The 17,725-nt window shown below is 47.5% G+C and overlaps 1 protein-coding gene across 12 annotated transcripts in view; it reads left to right on the forward strand.

Annotated features, from left to right (window-relative positions):
- Positions 1–14,233, forward strand: part of TENM2 (teneurin transmembrane protein 2) — a 3,238,122-nt gene extending 3,223,889 nt beyond the window's left edge. For all 12 annotated transcript variants that reach the window (XM_063604288.1, XM_063604290.1, XM_055112852.2 and 9 more), the window contains 2 exons: positions 10,359–10,489; positions 12,125–14,233. In XM_063604288.1, coding sequence (XP_063460358.1) covers positions 10,359–10,489; positions 12,125–12,886 — 893 coding nt within the window. In that variant the 3' untranslated portion in view covers positions 12,887–14,233. The remainder of the gene's footprint in view (positions 1–10,358; positions 10,490–12,124) is intronic.
- Positions 14,234–17,725: the final 3,492 nt, after the last annotated feature.

Genomic DNA, 17,725 nt, shown 5'->3' on the forward strand with positions numbered 1-17,725 from the left:
AGAACCCATCTCACAAAAAGAAATGAAAGGAAAAGAAAAGAAAAAGAAATTGGTGAAATAAGAGTCTCCCTCCATCCATCCATTCACCCATTCAACAAATATTTGTACAGTATTTAAATTATACTAAATACTAGAGACACAATGGGAGGAAAGATAAAGTCCCTGTCCTCAGGGAAATGAGCAAGGAAATCAGGATGGCTGGATGGCTGGGTGGATGGCTGGCTGGCTGGATGAGTGGATGGATGGATGGATGGATGGATGGATGGATGGATGGATGGATGGATAAATAGATGGATAAATTGATGGATGGGTAGGTGGATGGGTGGGTGAATGGATGGATGGGTGTGTGGATGGGAGGATGAATGGATAGATGGATGGTTGGTAGGTAGGTAGGTAGGTAGAGAGAAGGGGAGAGAGAGAGTGAGATCCAAAGAGACCAGGGCCCCAAAGGGCTAACTTTCAGCAAGCAGGCTGGGGCCATCTCACCTGTTTATGCTTTGTATAGAGAAACAATAATGAGGACCCAAGACCAGAACCCCAAGTTCCAGAAAACTCACAGCTCTTGGTCATGGGCCAAGGAGGCATCGACACTCAGGTGACTGAGGCCACTTGTCCATCCCCAAGGCAGGAATGGAAGCAGCATCTACCTGGAGCACAGTGCTGCCATCTAAGCCCCATGCTGCAGAAATAAACAAACAACCTTAAAGATCAACTGTGGCCATGCATTGCTTCAGTGACAAGCCCCGGAACTTTGGAAGTCGAACCCAGAATCTCCAAGCCCCAGAAGCATCTGGGACCTTTCGGACCCAGAAGTTATGGCCAAGCGACCTAGGCTAACATCTGTAAACCCTCCTGTCCTCCTCCCCCGTGCCTCATCGAGGCCCTGCCAGGGCTTCCCCGCTTACCCCATGCTTAGCATAACTTTTATCCCCTAAATCACTGCAGCTGCAAATTAAAATAAGTCTCAAGAAAACACACACATATAGTATTAATATTAGGTAATGATAAATGATATAAAGAAGAAAAAATAGGAAGAAGACATGGAGAGCGATGAGAAGTGTCTCCTTTATGGAGGGGATCACGGATGACCTTTCTGAGCAGGTAGTGTTGATCAGACATTTATGAAGTGCAGGGAGAGAGGAAGAGTGTTCCAGAGACAGGAAACTGTGAATGGGGAGGTTGACTAGGCCTACCTTAGCCATAGGAGAGAATCCTGCCCCACACAGAATGTCCCTTCCAGAAGCCTGGTTGGTATCAGACACCTTGGGAATGAATCAGCCAGAGAGGCAATAAAGAGAAACCTACAGTGTGGGCTGAACAGACATGTCCCACTGCCAAGACGCAAACAAAATCATTTCACAGGGCACAGTCAGCCTCACTGACCCCCTCAGCTACTTACCTGGCTCTCCAGAAAAGGCAAAAAAATAATTAGCAGGGTTTTCTGAATAGCAAATCTGCTTTTCTCATTCCAGTGTTTCATGGAGACTCAATAAATGGGAATCAAATCAAGTTGAACTAAGTCCAACGAAATTGAATCCAGAAACCATTAGAGAGTCTAAAATAAAGGGTGGTGTCAGAGAAGCGGCGTGCACAGGGTGGATGTCTTCAGTGGGAGCCAAGGGAGAGAAGGAGCCAGACCAGGCACAGCCCACGCTCGGGCAGAGACCTGGGAGTGGGGATCCGAGTGGAGAACACCAAATCATTCTCTGCTGTTCACATGTTGGCTCATCTGTAAACCCCATCTAAATTAGTCTTAATTTGCTACTTAGGAGACTAGCAGAGTGGCTGAACTCACTGCTCACAATGTAAGCAGAAGAGGTAATTAAGATGTAGTCGGGAGGAACACAAAGAACAGAACCTTTTCTCTCCAGGACCCAGTAGCAGCAAAAGAATGGTGGCTGTTTGGAGACAGAACTCTCTGAATGCAAGTGGCAGCTCCTGAAGCCAGAGAAGGGTCTATTTGTTCTGTCCAAGAATGTGAGGACAAAGGAAAGCAACCCAGAGTACTGACTGGGTGGGAGCTCAGAGACATCTGGGCAGGAACACAAGTTAGCCTCCAGGAGCAGGCGGAGGGGGCAAGAAGTGGTTCCTTCTCACTTACAGGCTCCAAAGCAGCACTCTTTTGAACAGTTACTTTTTAAGGTAATATATGGATGATTGACATACCCGTGATGAAAAGATATGAGAAGAAAGAGTGTAAAAGAAAGACTGGGCCAGGCATGGTGGCTTAGGCCTGTAATACCAGCACTTTGGGAGGCCAAGGCAAGAGTATCACTTCAGTCTAGGAGTTTGAGACCAGCCTGGGCAATGTAGAGAGATCCCATCTCTACCAAAAATTTAAAAGTTAGCCAAGTGTGGTGGTGCACACCCGTGGTCCCAGCTAATTGGGAGGCGGAGGCAGAAGGATTGCTTGAGCCCAGGAGATTGAGGTTGCAATGAGCTGTGATTGTGCCATGGCACTCTTTTTTGAGACCCTGTCTCAAAAAAAAAAAAAAGACTGGGAGACTACCTCCCAACAACCTGCAATGGCCTAGACTTTTCCAATTTTAGCATCCCAGGAAACTCTTCCGTCTTGGACACACTGGGATCTATACCCTGCCCCCAGCTCTGCCCTATTCTGAGGCCAGTTCTCTCTCATATTAGAACCTGAGTCCATCTCAAGACACCACTTCTTGGCCAGGCGCGGTGACTCACACCTGTAATCCCAGCACTTTGGGAGGCCGAGGCAGGTGGATCACCTGAAGCCAGTAGTTTGAGACCAGCCTGAGTAACATGGTGAAACCCCGTCTCTACTAAAAATACAAAAAAAATTAGCCAGGCATCGTGGCAGGCACCTGTAATCCCAGCTACTTGGGAGGCTGAGGCAAGAGAATCGCTTTAACTTGGGAGGCAGAGATTGCAGTGAGCTGAGATCGCACCATTGCACTCCAGCCTGAGAAACAAGAGCGAAACTCAGTCTCAAAAAAAAAAAAGAAAAAAGAAAAGAGGCACCACTTCTAACCTTGCCAATCACTTGCTGTGTGACTTAGACAAATATCTCAACCCTTTAGAGCCACAGTATTTTTTGTTTGTTTGTTTTGTTTTGTTTTTTTGAGACAGAGTCTTGCTCTGTCGCCCAGGCTGGAGTGCAGTGGCATGATCTTGGCTCACTGCAACCTCTGCCTCCCGGGTTCAAGTGATTCTCCTGCCTCAGCTTCCCGAGTAGCTGGGACTACAGGCATGTGCAACCACGCCCAGCTAATTTTTTTGTATTTTTAGTAGAGATGGGGTTTCACTGTGTTAGCCAGGATGTTCTCAATCTCCTGATCTTGTGATCGGCCTGCCTCGGCCTCCCAAAGTGCTGGGATTACAGGCGTGAGCCACCGCGCCTGGCAGAGCCACAATTTCTTCATCGGCAAAATAGTAATGATAATAATAGCAGTCACCTTATGGGGTCTTGAAAACTAAATGCATCATGACATGTAAAGTGCCTAGCACAGAGCAAAGGCTAATAAAAGCACAGAGCAAAAGCTAATAAATGCATTCATTATTTTTTTTTTTTTTTTTTTTTTTTGAGACAGAGTCACACTCTGTCGCCCAGGCTGGAGTGCAGTGGTACGATCTTGGCTCACTGCAAGCTCCGCCTCCCGGGTTCACACCATTCTCCTGCCTCAGCCCCCGGAGTAGCTGGAACTACAGGCGCCCGCCACCACGCCCAGCTAATTTTTTGTATTTTTAGTAGAGACGGGGTTTCACCGTGTTAGCCAGGATGGTCTCAATCTCCTGACCTTGTGATCCGCCCGCCTTGGCCTCCCAAAGTGCTGGGATTACAGGCATGAGCCACCGCGCCCGGCCACGCACTCATTATTTATAAGCAGCTGTGGACTTGGAGGTGGGGAGTTCAAAGATGAAGAGTGAGGACACTGCCTTTGTATTATTTTCTGAGGTATGTGGAGAACGGTCTCCCGATCCACCTTGAAATAGATTCCAACCCTGCTCTGAATGGCATTGCTTTAGCAAACTGGAAGCCCCAGATAAAATTTGAGTTCAGCGACCCTCCTAGACGTGGCCCATGATGATGCATATATCCCCTATCCCTTTCTCCCTGGTGGGTCTTTGGCTACGAACCCCAGGCACACTTTAGCTTAAAGTCAGATTTTGTAGAGTTTAATTTAGCTAAGTGAGGAGGAAGACACAACCTCCTTCTCACATCATCCTCTTCTCATATTTACACTTAACACCTGAAGGTGCCGCGCTGACAGCGTGTTCAGAGGGAGAACGCGCTTTGGCGGTGGATAATCACACGCTGTGAAGAACGTGAGAAGAGGAGAGTCATGAGCTATTAGGCGGTGCCACAGTGCCAGCTCCTGCCCAAGCAATTCCCTCTAGACAGACTGTTTAGGGAGGCTGTTACCAGATAACACCAATTACTTCTAAAGGAGGGGTGTTGTGTTGTCTCAGAAATGCCTTCCGCAGCATGGAGCAGAGTCACTAGAATAAACATTTCCAAAGGGATTGAGGCTCAGAAACCAGCCATGTTAGAAAATTTAAAGAAGAGGAAAGAGGGAAAGGGGAGGGAGAGGAAGAATAGAAAGAAAAGTAAGAGGAAGGAGGAAGAAGAGAAAGAAGAACTACAAGAACTAGGACATAAGGATTGCTGTTCATGGGAATGGCCATTGAAATTCCTGGTCACAGAGGCAGGAGGGCTCTTAACATCACTTTCACCTCCTCAAGGGATCCTGAGCTAGGGAGAGAGAGATCCCTGGAGGAAAAAGATCCCAATGAGGAGAGTCTTCTAAAGACAAGGCCTTCTCAGCCAGTTGCGGTGGCTCACGCCTGTAATCCCAGCACTTTGGGAGGCTGAGGCAGGTGGATCACCTGAGGTCAGGAGTTCAAGACCAGCCTGGCCAACATAGCAAAACTCCTTCTCTACTAAAAATACAAAAATTAGCGGGGCATGGTGGTGCGTGCCTGTGATCCCAGCTACTAGAGAAGCTGAGGCAGGAGAATCTCTTGAACCTGGGAGGTGGAGGTTGCAATGAGATGAGGTCACACCACTGCACTCCAGCCTGGGCGACAGAGCAAGACGCTGTCTCAAAAAAAAAAAAAGAAAGAAAGAAAGAAAGAAAAGAAAAAAGGACAAGGACTTCTCTTGCTTTTCTTGGAATTCCCTACATACCCTATATCCCTGGTGAAAGATGGGACGATTTGATGTGGTATACAGATGAAGTATTAAGTAACAAAAAAACACAGATGGGGAGAGGTAGTCCCTTTCCAATGCTCTCTTAATTCTTCCAATTCAGAGGAGAAAGTCTCACTTGATGCTGGTATGTATTTACACCTCATTAACACTTCTTTTTTTTTTTTTTTTTCCTTGAGACAGAGTCTCCCTCTGTCACCCAGGCTGGAGTGCAGTGGCACGGTCTTGGCTCACTGCAACCTCCACCTCCTGGGTTCAAGCGATTCTCCTGTATCAGCCTCCTGAGGAGCTGGAACTACAGGTGCCCACCACCAAGCTGAGCTAATTTTTTTGTAAATCTTTAGTAGAGACGGGCTTTCACCATATTGATCAAGCTGGTCTCGAACTCCTGACCTCAGGTGATCCACCCACCTCAGCCTCCCAAGTGCTGGGATTACAGGCATGAGCCACCGCGCCTGGCCTCATTAACAGTTCTAATCTCCCTTTTCAACAGAAAGAGCAGGTCTAAGTCTCCCTCAGTGGCAGGTAACAAAATCAAGTACTCTAATTTAATTGCTTGACTTTGTTTTCTTTGTTTTAATTTTACAGTTATTTTCTGTTTACACCAAGTAAGCCAACTTTCCCATTCATGGTAGTGACATAAAATTTATTTTTTATTTATTTTATTTTATTTTATTTTTTGAGACGAAGTCTCACTCTGTCTCCCAGACTGGAGTGCAGTGGCATACTCTCGGCTCACTGCAACCTCCGCCTCCCAGGTTCAAGCAGTTTTCCTGCCTCGGCCTCCTGAGTAGCTGGGATTACAGGCAGGCGCCACCATGCCAGGCTAATTTTTGTATTTTTAGTACAGACACGGTTTCACCATGTTGGTCAGGCTGGTCTCAAACTCCTGACCTCGTGATCTGCCCGCCTCGGCCTCCCAAAGTGCTAGGATTACAGGAGTGAGCCACCGTGCCCGGCTAGAATTTATTTTTTTAATGGATTTACCTAAATGGAAAGGCAAATTTATTTTTTAATCAGTAAATAAATAATAATACAAGTGATACCTAGATATGGCAAAAATATATATATATGTCTATATATATGCGTATATATGTATATATATGTGTATATATGTATATATATATGTATATATATGTATATATAGTTTTAGCAACAGGTGGCCATGAATATTCAAAGTTGAGAAACCAATGCTCTCCACCCAGGACCTACCTGGTACATAGTAGATGCTCTGTAAATATATGGCTGTTGCCAGATTAAAGCCAGGCTTCTCTCTGCTTGATATTAACATACTTTTTAAGGGAATTTCAAACTTGTATTCTTTTTTTTTTTTTTTTTTTTTTTGAGACGGAGTCTTGCTCTGTTGCCCAAGCTGAAGTGCAATGGCACAATCTCAGCTCACTGCAACCTCCACCTCCCGGGTTCAAGTGATTCTCCTGCCCCAGCCTCCTGAGTAGCTGGGATTACAGCTGCGTGCACCACGCCCGGCTATTTTTTGTGTTTTTAGTCGAGACGAGGTTTCACCATATTGGCCAGGCTGGTCTTGAACTCCTGACTGCAGGTGATTCACCCGCCTCGGCCTCCCAAAGCGCTGGGATTGCAGGCATGAGCCACCTCGCCCGGCCTCAAACCTGTTTCTTAAATGGACTATTGTTATGTGTGTAGATGCCAAGTCTTTCAATGACTAGTCTGTGCCCAAGGAAGGTGAATAGATCAAAGCTCCCAGATTCCTTCTCCTTAGAGGGTTCTTATATATCCATATTTTTGGCAGCAATGTCAACGTTAAATATCTCACAGTAGTCCCAGGGCAGAAGGTAGTTATGCCTGAGCCCCTTCAGAAGTGTGTTCTTAGGCACAGACAGATCCACTGTCACACTACTACTAGTCAGGGTAGCTCTTGCCACATATGTCCTGTGCTCATTCATTCATTCATTCTATAGATACTTACGGAGCACCTATTTTGTGCCAGGCATTGTTGTAGGGCCTAGGGAGACATCAATGAAGAAAACAGGTTTTTAAACTCCCCATGCTGGTGGAGCTTGCCTTCACCAGGCAAGCTGGAGTGAAAGAGACCATAAATACAATAAATGTGGAAATGACACAGCATGTTAGAAGAATGTGACTGTTGTTTTGGGGGGACATGAGCAAGGTAAGGGGACTAGGGATTGCAAGAGGTGGGGATGGTGGGTGGCAGTTGGGGTTGGCCTTACCGGGCAGGCAGAGTCTGAGCAAGACTGAAAAGAGGAGGGAGAGCGAGAGAGGCAGAGGATACGTTTAGGGAAAAGCCCGCTGGGCAGAGGGCCTACCAACATAAAGGTGGTGAGATGAGTGCATCCCTGGCATGTTCAAAGAACAGCACAGAGGCAGGAGCGAGGGAGAGCATGGGAGATGCGGTCAGACAGGTCGTGGAGAGGGCCCTTCCAGGCCATTAGAAGGACTTTGGCTTTTTCAGTGAAAGAAGTGGGGAGTCCCTGGGGTGCTCTGAACCTCGCAGGAATGTCATGGGCAGCTCCTGATTTTTTTGTGTGTGTGTGACGGAGTCTCACTCTGTTGCCAGGCTGGAGTGCAGTAGCACGATCTCTGCTCACTGCAACTTCTGCCTCCTGGGTTCAAGCGATTCTCCTGCCTCAGCCTCCCGAGTAGCTGGGATTACAGGCGCCCGCCACCACGCCCAGCTAATTTTTGTATTTTTAGTAGAGACGGAGTTTCACCATGTTGGACAGTCTGGTCTCAATCTCCTGACCTGGTGATCCGCCTGCCTTGGCCTCCCAAAGTGTTGGAATTACAGGCGTGAGCCACCGTGCCCGGCCAGCTCCTGATTGAAAGGCTCACTCAGGTTGCTGTGCTGATAAGGAATGTGGGGTGCAGAGCGGAAGCATGGAGGCCAGTTAGACATCCCTCGGGAGGTGCTGAACTGAGTAGAGGCAGTGGAAGTGGCGAGAGGAGACACATACTCAGGATCTATTGTGAAAGTGAAAGTAAAAGTAAAGGATTTAGCTGCATGACCCGGCAATTCCACACCTACACATACACACAAGAAAAGGGAAAACGCTTTCAAACAAAAATTTGTGCAGGAATGTTTATAGCAGCATTATTCATAATAGTAAAAAAGTGGAAACAGGCCGGGTGCAGTGGCTCACGCCTGTGATCCCAGCACTTTGGGAGGCCGAGGCGGGCAGATCACGAGGTCAGGATATGGAGACCATCCTGGCTAACACAGTGAAACCCCATCTCTACTAAAAATACAAAAAATTAGCCGGGTGTGGTGGCACGCACCTGTAGTCCCAGCTACTCGGGAGGCTGAGGCAAGGGAATCACTTGAACCCAGGAGGTGGAGGTTGCAGTGAGCCGAAATCATGCCACTGCACTCCAGCCTGGGTGACAGAGCAAGGCTCAGTCTTAAAAAAAAACCAAAAAGTGGAAACAACCCAAATATGTATCAACTGGTAAATGGATAAACAAAGCACACTGCATGCTCCACAATGGATGAAACTTCCTTAAAAACATCATGCTGAGTGAAAGAAGCCAGACACAAAAGGCCATGTATCATGGGATTCCATTCATGTCAAATGTCCAAAACAGGTAAACCCATACAGACAGAAAGCAGTTTGTGGGAGGGGTAATGCAGAGTGACTACTAATGGGTATGAGGGGCTTTGGGAGGTGATGAAAATGTTCTGAAATTAGTAATGATGGTTGCATAACATTGTGAATGTACTGGAAACCATTGAATTGTGCACTTTCAAATGGTGAATTTTATATGAATTTTACATTTTTTTTAAAAAGGGAAATGATTAGGCCAGGCACAGTGGCTCATACCTGTAATCCTAGCATTTTGGGAGGCCAAGGTGGAGGGATCACCTGAGGTTAGGAGTTGGAGACCAGCCTGGCTAACATGGCAAAACCCTGCCTCTACTAATAATAATACAAAAATGAGCCAGGCGTGGTGGCAGGCACCTGTAATCCCAGCTACTCAGGAGGCTGAGTGAGTGTTTCAAGGCACGGACATCCAGGAATCTCTATTGACCAGTGTGGAAGGAGTCTTTTTCTAAGGAACTAGACCATTCAGCAGAGGGCAGGACACTTGGGGCAGGTGGCATAATTCCCAATGCAAGGACTTGATGTTGACCTCTGTGGCAGGTGGTCTTACTCTGAGCAGTCAGTGCCCTTTCTTGGTTTCTCTTTAAAGAGTAGGAAGGCTGGGCCGGGCACGGTGGCTCATGCCTGTAATCCCAGCACTTTGGGAGGCCGAGGGGGGCGGATCACCTGAGGTCAGGAGTTCGAAACCAGCCTGACCAATATGGAGAAACCCTATCTCTACTAAAAAATACAAAATTAGCCAGGTGTGGTGGCGCATGCCTGTAATCCCAGCTACTTGGGAGGCTGAGGCAGGAGAATTGCTTGAACCTGGGAGGCGGAGTTTGCAGTGAGCTGAGATTGCGCCATTGCACTCCAGCCTGGGCAACAGAGCAAGACTCCATCTCAAAAAAAAAAGAGAGTAGGAAGGCTGGACAAAGCCTCTCATGGTCCAGAGGACTCTGCTTTCCATCTGTGTCCAGCTCTTGGAAACCCCTTTCCATAGTGAGCCAGCCTCAGTGCAGCGGCCCCAGTCCAAAAGGCCTGCACAACAGTAAGAATCATCACTTATCCCTCCAGTCCATCCTGTATATCCAGCCTCTAAACACACTGCGTGGCCTGTGATAGATGCTCCCTTAAACACTTGCTAAATAAAGGAGTTGCTATTTATTGAGCAGTTAATGTGCCAGGCACTGCGAAAAGCCTTTTATGTGGATTTTCTCCTTTGATCCTCATAACAACCCAATGAGACTGACACAATTATTATCCCAATTCATATCTGAGGAACCTGAGGCTCAGAGTGGGGCTGGGACTTGCCCAAGTTCTCACAGCCAGGGGATTTGAAGCTAGATCTGTCTTACTTGAGCAAGGGTCTTCTTAATCACCACATGGTGGTTATCAGCTGACCAAGTTTGATATCTGCTTCCTAAATCCCATGTATGGAAGCCCTGGGTCTGGACTCAGGAGACAGTCGTAAGCCCTTCCTCCCTCCCCTTTGGGCCCTACACCCAACCACCCATTTTATTTTGTTCTCTCTTTAAGCTCCGCTGCTGCTCTCCATCCATCATGATTTCAGAAACCTTTATTTTTGTTTTCCACCGTAGATGTGAAAAGCTGGCTTGTGATGTTTGGATTTCAGCTTAGCAACATCATTCCTGGCTTCCCAAGAGCCAAAATGTATTTCGTGCCTCCTCCCTATGAATTGTCAGAGAGTCAAGCAAGTGAGAATGGACAGGTAAGCAGAGGTTCCTGCCAAGAATCCAAATGATTGTCATCATTCTCTTTTGCAAACAGAACCTCATGGGAGCCAGGGGCATGTCACTGCAGGAAAACATTGGAGCTGGGTATAAAAGGTGCAGGACACATTGAGACTTCCCAGGAAAGCGAATGTCAGTGCTGTCGCCTGTCTGGCACAGCACATATTTCTTCCCAACTTCAATTATTGCCTTAATTGTGGTATCATTATCTGTTCAGTAGAATACCTTTGAGTCACTCCTTGATTAACAACAGCACAGAGAAATTTAGCAGCAACCTACCATCTGCACTGCCTATAAGATCATAACCCTTTCAGCTTTTATGGGACGTCATAAAACTGTGGTTTGCAGTTTCTGTCCCATTAAAGAACATTTTTATGCCCCACATAAAACCTCGGCGCTTTATGGCCAAGTGTATACAGATTGAGTTTTCAGAACATAATTTGTGCTTGGGTCTTTCTGCGATGACCGAGGGGTGGTCAGTTTCCATCTGGGTGCAGCTGAGACCTCTGCTACAATCAGATGGGAGGGGTTCAGATAATCCCTGCTACAGAACCGGCGCTCAGCACTATCAAAGTCTGAAAGGTCTCAGCTGCTCTGAATAATTGTCCAGATTGTGTAACTATAGAGAGGCAAGGAGGAGCTGCTGGGTAATTGAGAACAGCGTTCACTCAGTCCTGCCCCTTGGGGACCACTCAGTGGATGAATAGCCATCATTTCTCTCATTTACCTAAGTGCCGTTACCTCCCAAACGCAGCCTCTCCCATTATCCCAGCCTGTCCCCCAACCACCAATTGAGACAAGTTGTAATTTGCGAGTGGAGAACTCAAGGCCAAGGAGATAATGGTGATTTCATCCCCTGCAGAACCAGGGCGAGGATCCAAAACAACTGCCTCAAAGCCAGGGGATATTCCCTCTGGCCCTCAAAGCCTGACTCTCTCAGCCTGGTGCTTCTCAAATGTTCATATGCACACAGATCACCCAAGGCATCTTGTTCACACGTAGCCTCTGACTCAGTAGTTCTGGAGTGAGGCCTGAGATTCTGCTTTTTGAACAGGGCAGGTCCCAGTGATTCCTCTGCTGCTGGCTATACTTTGAGTGGCAAGGTCTTAACCCAAGGAAGTTAATGAATATCCAAGTCATTGGCCTCCAGGAAATCTAGCTTACAGTGGTGGGGTTCGAGGCTGTTCAAATCAACACCCTGCCCTTTGCATCAGGACATTCCTGGGTCTAAAGCGGGCAAGGCAGTTGCCAACCATCAGAGTACAGAACAGGGCACTTCCCGAGTGGTGGCATGACCCGGTAAGTGTGTAGGTCCAGGTGCCCATGCCAGCAAAGGGTGAACCTCCTTTACCATTTTTTTAGTTAGTGGCAATTGCAAGATGGACAGACCACACCATCAGAGCATTAGTAATCAACCAGCCATCCATAGTTCAGAGCACTGGTAATCAACCAGCCAACCATAGTTCCAAAAGGTAGGACTCCCATCAGCTCAGATCTGGATAGACCCAACACTAGCTCTTGCAGGAGAGTTCCAAGCCTTTCTCTTTGTGACTCTTTTTGAGAGAGCTGCCCAGCTCATCTTCTCAGCTTTCTCTGTTTTCTTATCCCCACAGCTCATTACAGGTGTCCAACAGACAACAGAGAGACATAACCAGGCCTTCATGGCTCTGGAAGGACAGGTCATTACTAAAAAGCTCCACGCCAGCATCCGAGAGAAAGCAGGTCACTGGTTTGCCACCACCACGCCCATCATTGGCAAAGGCATCATGTTTGCCATCAAAGAAGGGCGGGTGACCACGGGCGTGTCCAGCATCGCCAGCGAAGATAGCCGCAAGGTGGCATCTGTGCTGAACAACGCCTACTACCTGGACAAGATGCACTACAGCATCGAGGGCAAGGACACCCACTACTTTGTGAAGATTGGCTCAGCCGATGGCGACCTGGTCACACTAGGCACCACCATCGGCCGCAAGGTGCTGGAGAGCGGGGTGAACGTGACCGTGTCGCAGCCCACGCTGCTGGTCAACGGCAGGACTCGAAGGTTCACGAACATTGAGTTCCAGTACTCCACGCTGCTGCTCAGCATCCGCTATGGCCTCACCCCCGACACCCTGGACGAAGAGAAAGCCCGCGTCCTGGACCAGGCGAGACAGAGGGCCCTGGGCACGGCCTGGGCCAAGGAGCAGCAGAAAGCCAGGGACGGGAGAGAGGGGAGCCGCCTGTGGACTGAGGGCGAGAAGCAGCAGCTTCTGAGCACCGGGCGCGTGCAAGGGTACGAGGGATATTACGTGCTTCCCGTGGAGCAATACCCAGAGCTTGCAGACAGTAGCAGCAACATCCAGTTTTTAAGACAGAATGAGATGGGAAAGAGGTAACAAAATAATCTGCTGCCATTCCTTGTCTGAATGGCTCAGCAGGAGTAACTGTTATCTCCTCTCCTAAGGAGATGAAGACCTAACAGGGGCACTGCGGCTGGGCTGCTTTAGGAGACCAAGTGGCAAGAAAGCTCACATTTTTTGAGTTCAAATGCTACTGTCCAAGCGAGAAGTCCCTCATCCTGAAGTAGACTAAAGCCCGGCTGAAAATTCTGAGGAAAACAAAACAAACGAATGAATGAACAGACACACACAATGTTCCAAGTTCCCCTAAAATATGACCCACTTGTTCTGGGTCTATGCAGAAAAGAGACGCAAAGTGTCCAAAAGGAACAAAAGAACAAAAACGAATAAGCAAAGAAGAAAACAAACAAAAACAAAACAAAACAAACACATGGACCGATAAACAAAGAAGCGAAGATAAGAAAGAAGGCCTCATATCCAATTACCTCACTCATTCACATGTGAGCGACACGCAGACATCCGCGAGGGCCAGCGTCACCAGACCAGCTGCGGGACAAACCACTCAGACTGCTTGTAGGACAAATACTTCTGACATTTTCGTTTAAGCAAATACAGGTGCATTTAAAACACGACTTTGGGGGTGATTTGTGTGTAGCGCCTGGGGAGGGGGGGATAAAAGAGGAGGAGTGAGCACTGGAAATACTTTTTAAAGAAAAAAAAAAACATGAGGGAATAAAAGAAATTCCTATCAAAAATCAAAGTGAAATAATACCATCCAGCACTTAACTCTCAGGTCCCAACTAAGTCTGGCCTGAGCTAATTTATTTGAGCGCAGAGTGTAAAATTTAATTCAAAATGGTGGCTATAATCACTACAGATAAATTTCATACTCTTTTGTCTTTGGAGATTCCATTGTGGACAGTAATACGCAGTTACAGGGTGTAGTCTGTTTAGATTCCGTAGTTCGTGGGTATCAGTTTCGGTAGAGGTGCAGCATCGTGACACTTTTGCTAACAGGTACCACTTCTGATCACCCTGTACATACATGAGCCGAAAGGCACAATCACTGTTTCAGATTTAAAATTATTAGTGTGTTTGTTTGGTCCAGAAACTGAGACAATCACATGACAGTCACCACGAGGAGAGAAAATTTAAAAAATAAAAACAAAAAAAATTTTAAAAATTAAAAAAACAAAAATAAAAAAGTCTAATAAGAACTTTGGTACAGGAACTTTTTTGTAATATACATGTATGAATTGTTCATCGAGTTTTTATATTAATTTTAATTTGCTGCTAAGCAAAGACTAGGGACAGGCAAAGATAATTTATGGCAAAGTGTTTAAATTGTTTATACATAAATAAAGTCTCTAAAACTCCTGTGGACACTGGTCTTGTGTGGAAATGCTTTGAGATGAGAAAAAGGCAAGCGTTACTGGAGAAAAAGAGGAGCTGCCCAAACGTGTGGAGGCTGAGCTGGTATTTTGAACACCTGGAGGAACTTTTTTCTTTTCTTTTTTTTTTTTTTTTTTTTTTTTTTTTGTGAGACAGAGTCTCACTCTGTTGCCCAGGCTGGAGTGCAATGGCATGATCTCGGCTCACTGCAACCTCCACCTCTTGGGTTCAAGCAATTCTCCTGCCTCAGCCTCCCGAGTAGCTGGGATTACAGGTGCACCACCACACCTGGCTAATTTTTGTATTTTTAGTAGAGCCAGGGTTTCACCATGTTGGCCAGGCTGGTCTCGAACTCCCGACCTCAGGTGATCCACCCGCCTCAATCTCCCAAAGTGCTGGGATTACAGGCGTGAGCCACGGTGCCCTGCCTGGAGGAGCTTTTGTTAGAGGTATCTTAGTAATCTCCAATTCTAGAGCTAACTCTGCCTGCATCTGCAGCCTTTTCTCTGCATGGAGCAGAGGTGGACAGTCTACATATGGTGTGGGTGGGCAGTGAGGACCCTCAGAGCCTGCCCAAGCATGGACAGATCCCTCTAGCCCTCCTGGGACATTCAGGCTCCTCCCTGCAACCACATTCTAGTTCTGAGAGATGCTGGCAGAAATTAAAGGGGAGCATTCACTACACCGGGAGACGCATGCACGCGCGTGCGTGTGTGTGTGTGCTTTCATATTTCTTTCCAGACTACATCAACTTACCCCAAATCTTGCCTATTTGGGACAACCCAATAAGAAAAGCACTGCTGGTTTGGATAACTTTTGTTTTACATCACTCCTAAAGTTAGAATAATACTATCATTAATTGTTAACATTTATTGGTGCTTACTTGGTGCCCAGCATAGTGCTAAGGGCTCTGCATGCAATATTTTAGTTCGTCCTCACGTTTCATTCATTCAATGACATTTTCTTGAGAGCTTCCCTCGTGCCAGGGGGAAGTTCTGGGCTAAGTTCTGGGTAAGAGAGGTGAGTAGACACCCATGGGCCCTTGCCTCATGAAACTATGGGCAGGAGTGGACAGACAGTAGGAAAAGCATGGCATCAAGAAGTGAAAATGGGCTGGGGGTGGTGGCTTATGCCTGTAATCCCAGCACTTTGGGATGCCAAGGCGGGTGGACCACTTGAGTTCAGGAGTTCAAGACTAGCCTGGCCAACTTGGCAAAACCCCATCTCTACTAAAAATACAAAAATTAGCCGGGCATGGTGGCACATGCCTATAATCCCAGCTAATCGGGAGGCTGAGGCAGGAGAATTGCTTGAACCTGGGAGGCGAAGGTTGCAGGTAGCCGAGATTGTGCCACTGTACTCCAGCCTGGGCAACAAGAGCAAAACTCTGCCTCAAAAAAAAAAAAAAAAAGAAGGACACAGAAGGTGGGTGGTTAGGCCCGAGCACAGGAGAGGATGGCAGGGTTCACAAGACACAGTTAGAGGTTTGATTTTTTTTTTTTATGTGCAAAGCAATAAAGTTGTGAGTTTTGATTTCATAAAAAGTGTTGTGGCTGCAGTGTGGAGGACAGGGAGGGGAAGCCAATGTGGTCACCTAGGTGAGATGAAGGAGGAGGCCAAGAAAGCCATCAACCTAAGCTAAAGCTAGTTTTTAAAAAATTGACTGGATGCATGCCCCGGATGAGCTCCTAGTATCTTTCACTTTGGAGGTGAGAAATCTGAGGCCACCATCACCCAGTGGGTAAGTGGTGGGATCAGATTCAAGCCCAGCTGTGGCCAATTCCAAACCCTCTCCAGGAAGTCTAAGGCCTCCTGTGGTCCCATCACCCACAGGTGGAAGGAAAGAAAGAGAGAAGCAGGGCTAGCCTGCTTGAACCCAGGTACTGGGCTTCACAAGCCCTCCTAGCGTCACTAGCAGAGCCAGTGATGACTTAGTAAAGCAAGCAGGCAATGAAAATGGCCCAGAGCACTTCCCTCTGGAAGCACATGTGAACAGCCGCATCTCCCCAGGGCCATGAGTTTGTGCCGTTTCCCTTCAGGAGGAGGATGGGAAGCAGGAGACAGACAGCTTCTCTGTCTTTGAGTTACTTGGGCCCAGCTGCTGCCTGCCTTGTTTAATCTGGCTGGTGTCAGGAGTACTTGGAGAAATCTCACAGAACAGCTTCCAGTGGGTCATGGGACCGCTCAAATCTTGGTTTGGTGGGAGCTTCGTGCAGACTGGCCACTGTGTTTTATCCTCCTGCAGTAGATGCAGCCAGCAGTGCCCACCAGGACAGGGAGTTCACGCCAGGCCAGAAGCCGGGGGATCTCACTCGGCCTGTGGCTTCTCTGCCCCATCCAGCCTCTTGGGTAGACCCAAAGGGCGATAGACCCAAAGGGTGGGCAAATAGTGTGTCACAAAGGGAACCACATGTCACCAGAATGCCACCCAGGTCTGAAACTCCCCTCTTTTGGTTTAACCATCTTTCAATTATCCATGGGTTTTCTGCTACACCTAGTCCAGGCTCTTATAACACACTACACAAACACATATTAAGGGAGAAGGAAACAGGCTTGAGGCAGAAATCCTTTCCCGCCTTTCCTTGGGCCAGTCCTTGCATGACCAGGACAGACTGATACAGAATTCTGGAAAGGTGGGCCGGGCGCAGTGGCTCATGCCTGTAATTCCAGCACTTTGGGAGGCCGAGGCGGGCAGATAACAAGGTCAGGAGATCGAGACCATCCTGGCTAACATGGTGAAACCTCATCTCTACTAAAAATACAAAAAATTAGCCGGGCGTGGTGGCGGATGCCTGTAGTCCCAGCTACTCGGGAGGCTGAGGTGGCAGAATGGCGTGAACCCAGGAGGCAGAGCTTGCAGTCAGCCAAGTTCGCGCCACTGCACTCCAGCCTGGGCGACACAGCAAGACTCCATCTCGAAAAAAAAAAAAAAGAATTCTGGAAAGGTGGTACAGCCTATGGGTTAGTGAAGGTCATGCACTCTGAAGTCAGACCACCTAGGAACCAGTCCTGACTCTACCACTCACTAAACGAACATGGAAACTTGGGAAGGTCACATGTGCTAATTAAGGTAAATATCATACGCTGTGTTAAGAGATAAACTCAAGTTAGCAGAAGAAAAGCTTCTCACTTATATAATAGTCCATCATTGGTCAGGGATGAGGATGGCTGCTTTGATGATTAAATGAGATATTGCCTGTATCATGGATATGTGGTACTCAATAAATGTTCTTTTTTTGTTGTTTTTTTGAAACGGAATCTCACTCTTATTCCCCAGGCTGGAGTGCAATGGCGTAGTCTCGGCTCACTGCAACCTCTACCTCACGGTTTCAAGCAATTCTCCTGCCTCAGCCTCCCAAGTAGCTGAGACCACAGGAGCCTGCCCCCATGCCCGGCTAATTTTTTGTATTTTTAGTAGAGACGAGGTTTCACCATGTTGGCCAGGCTGGTCTCGAACCCCTAACCTCAAGTGATCCACCCACC

This window comes from Pan paniscus, chromosome 4 (genome assembly GCF_029289425.2).
Source record: "Pan paniscus chromosome 4, NHGRI_mPanPan1-v2.0_pri, whole genome shotgun sequence".
Taxonomy (NCBI): domain Eukaryota; kingdom Metazoa; phylum Chordata; class Mammalia; order Primates; family Hominidae; genus Pan; species Pan paniscus.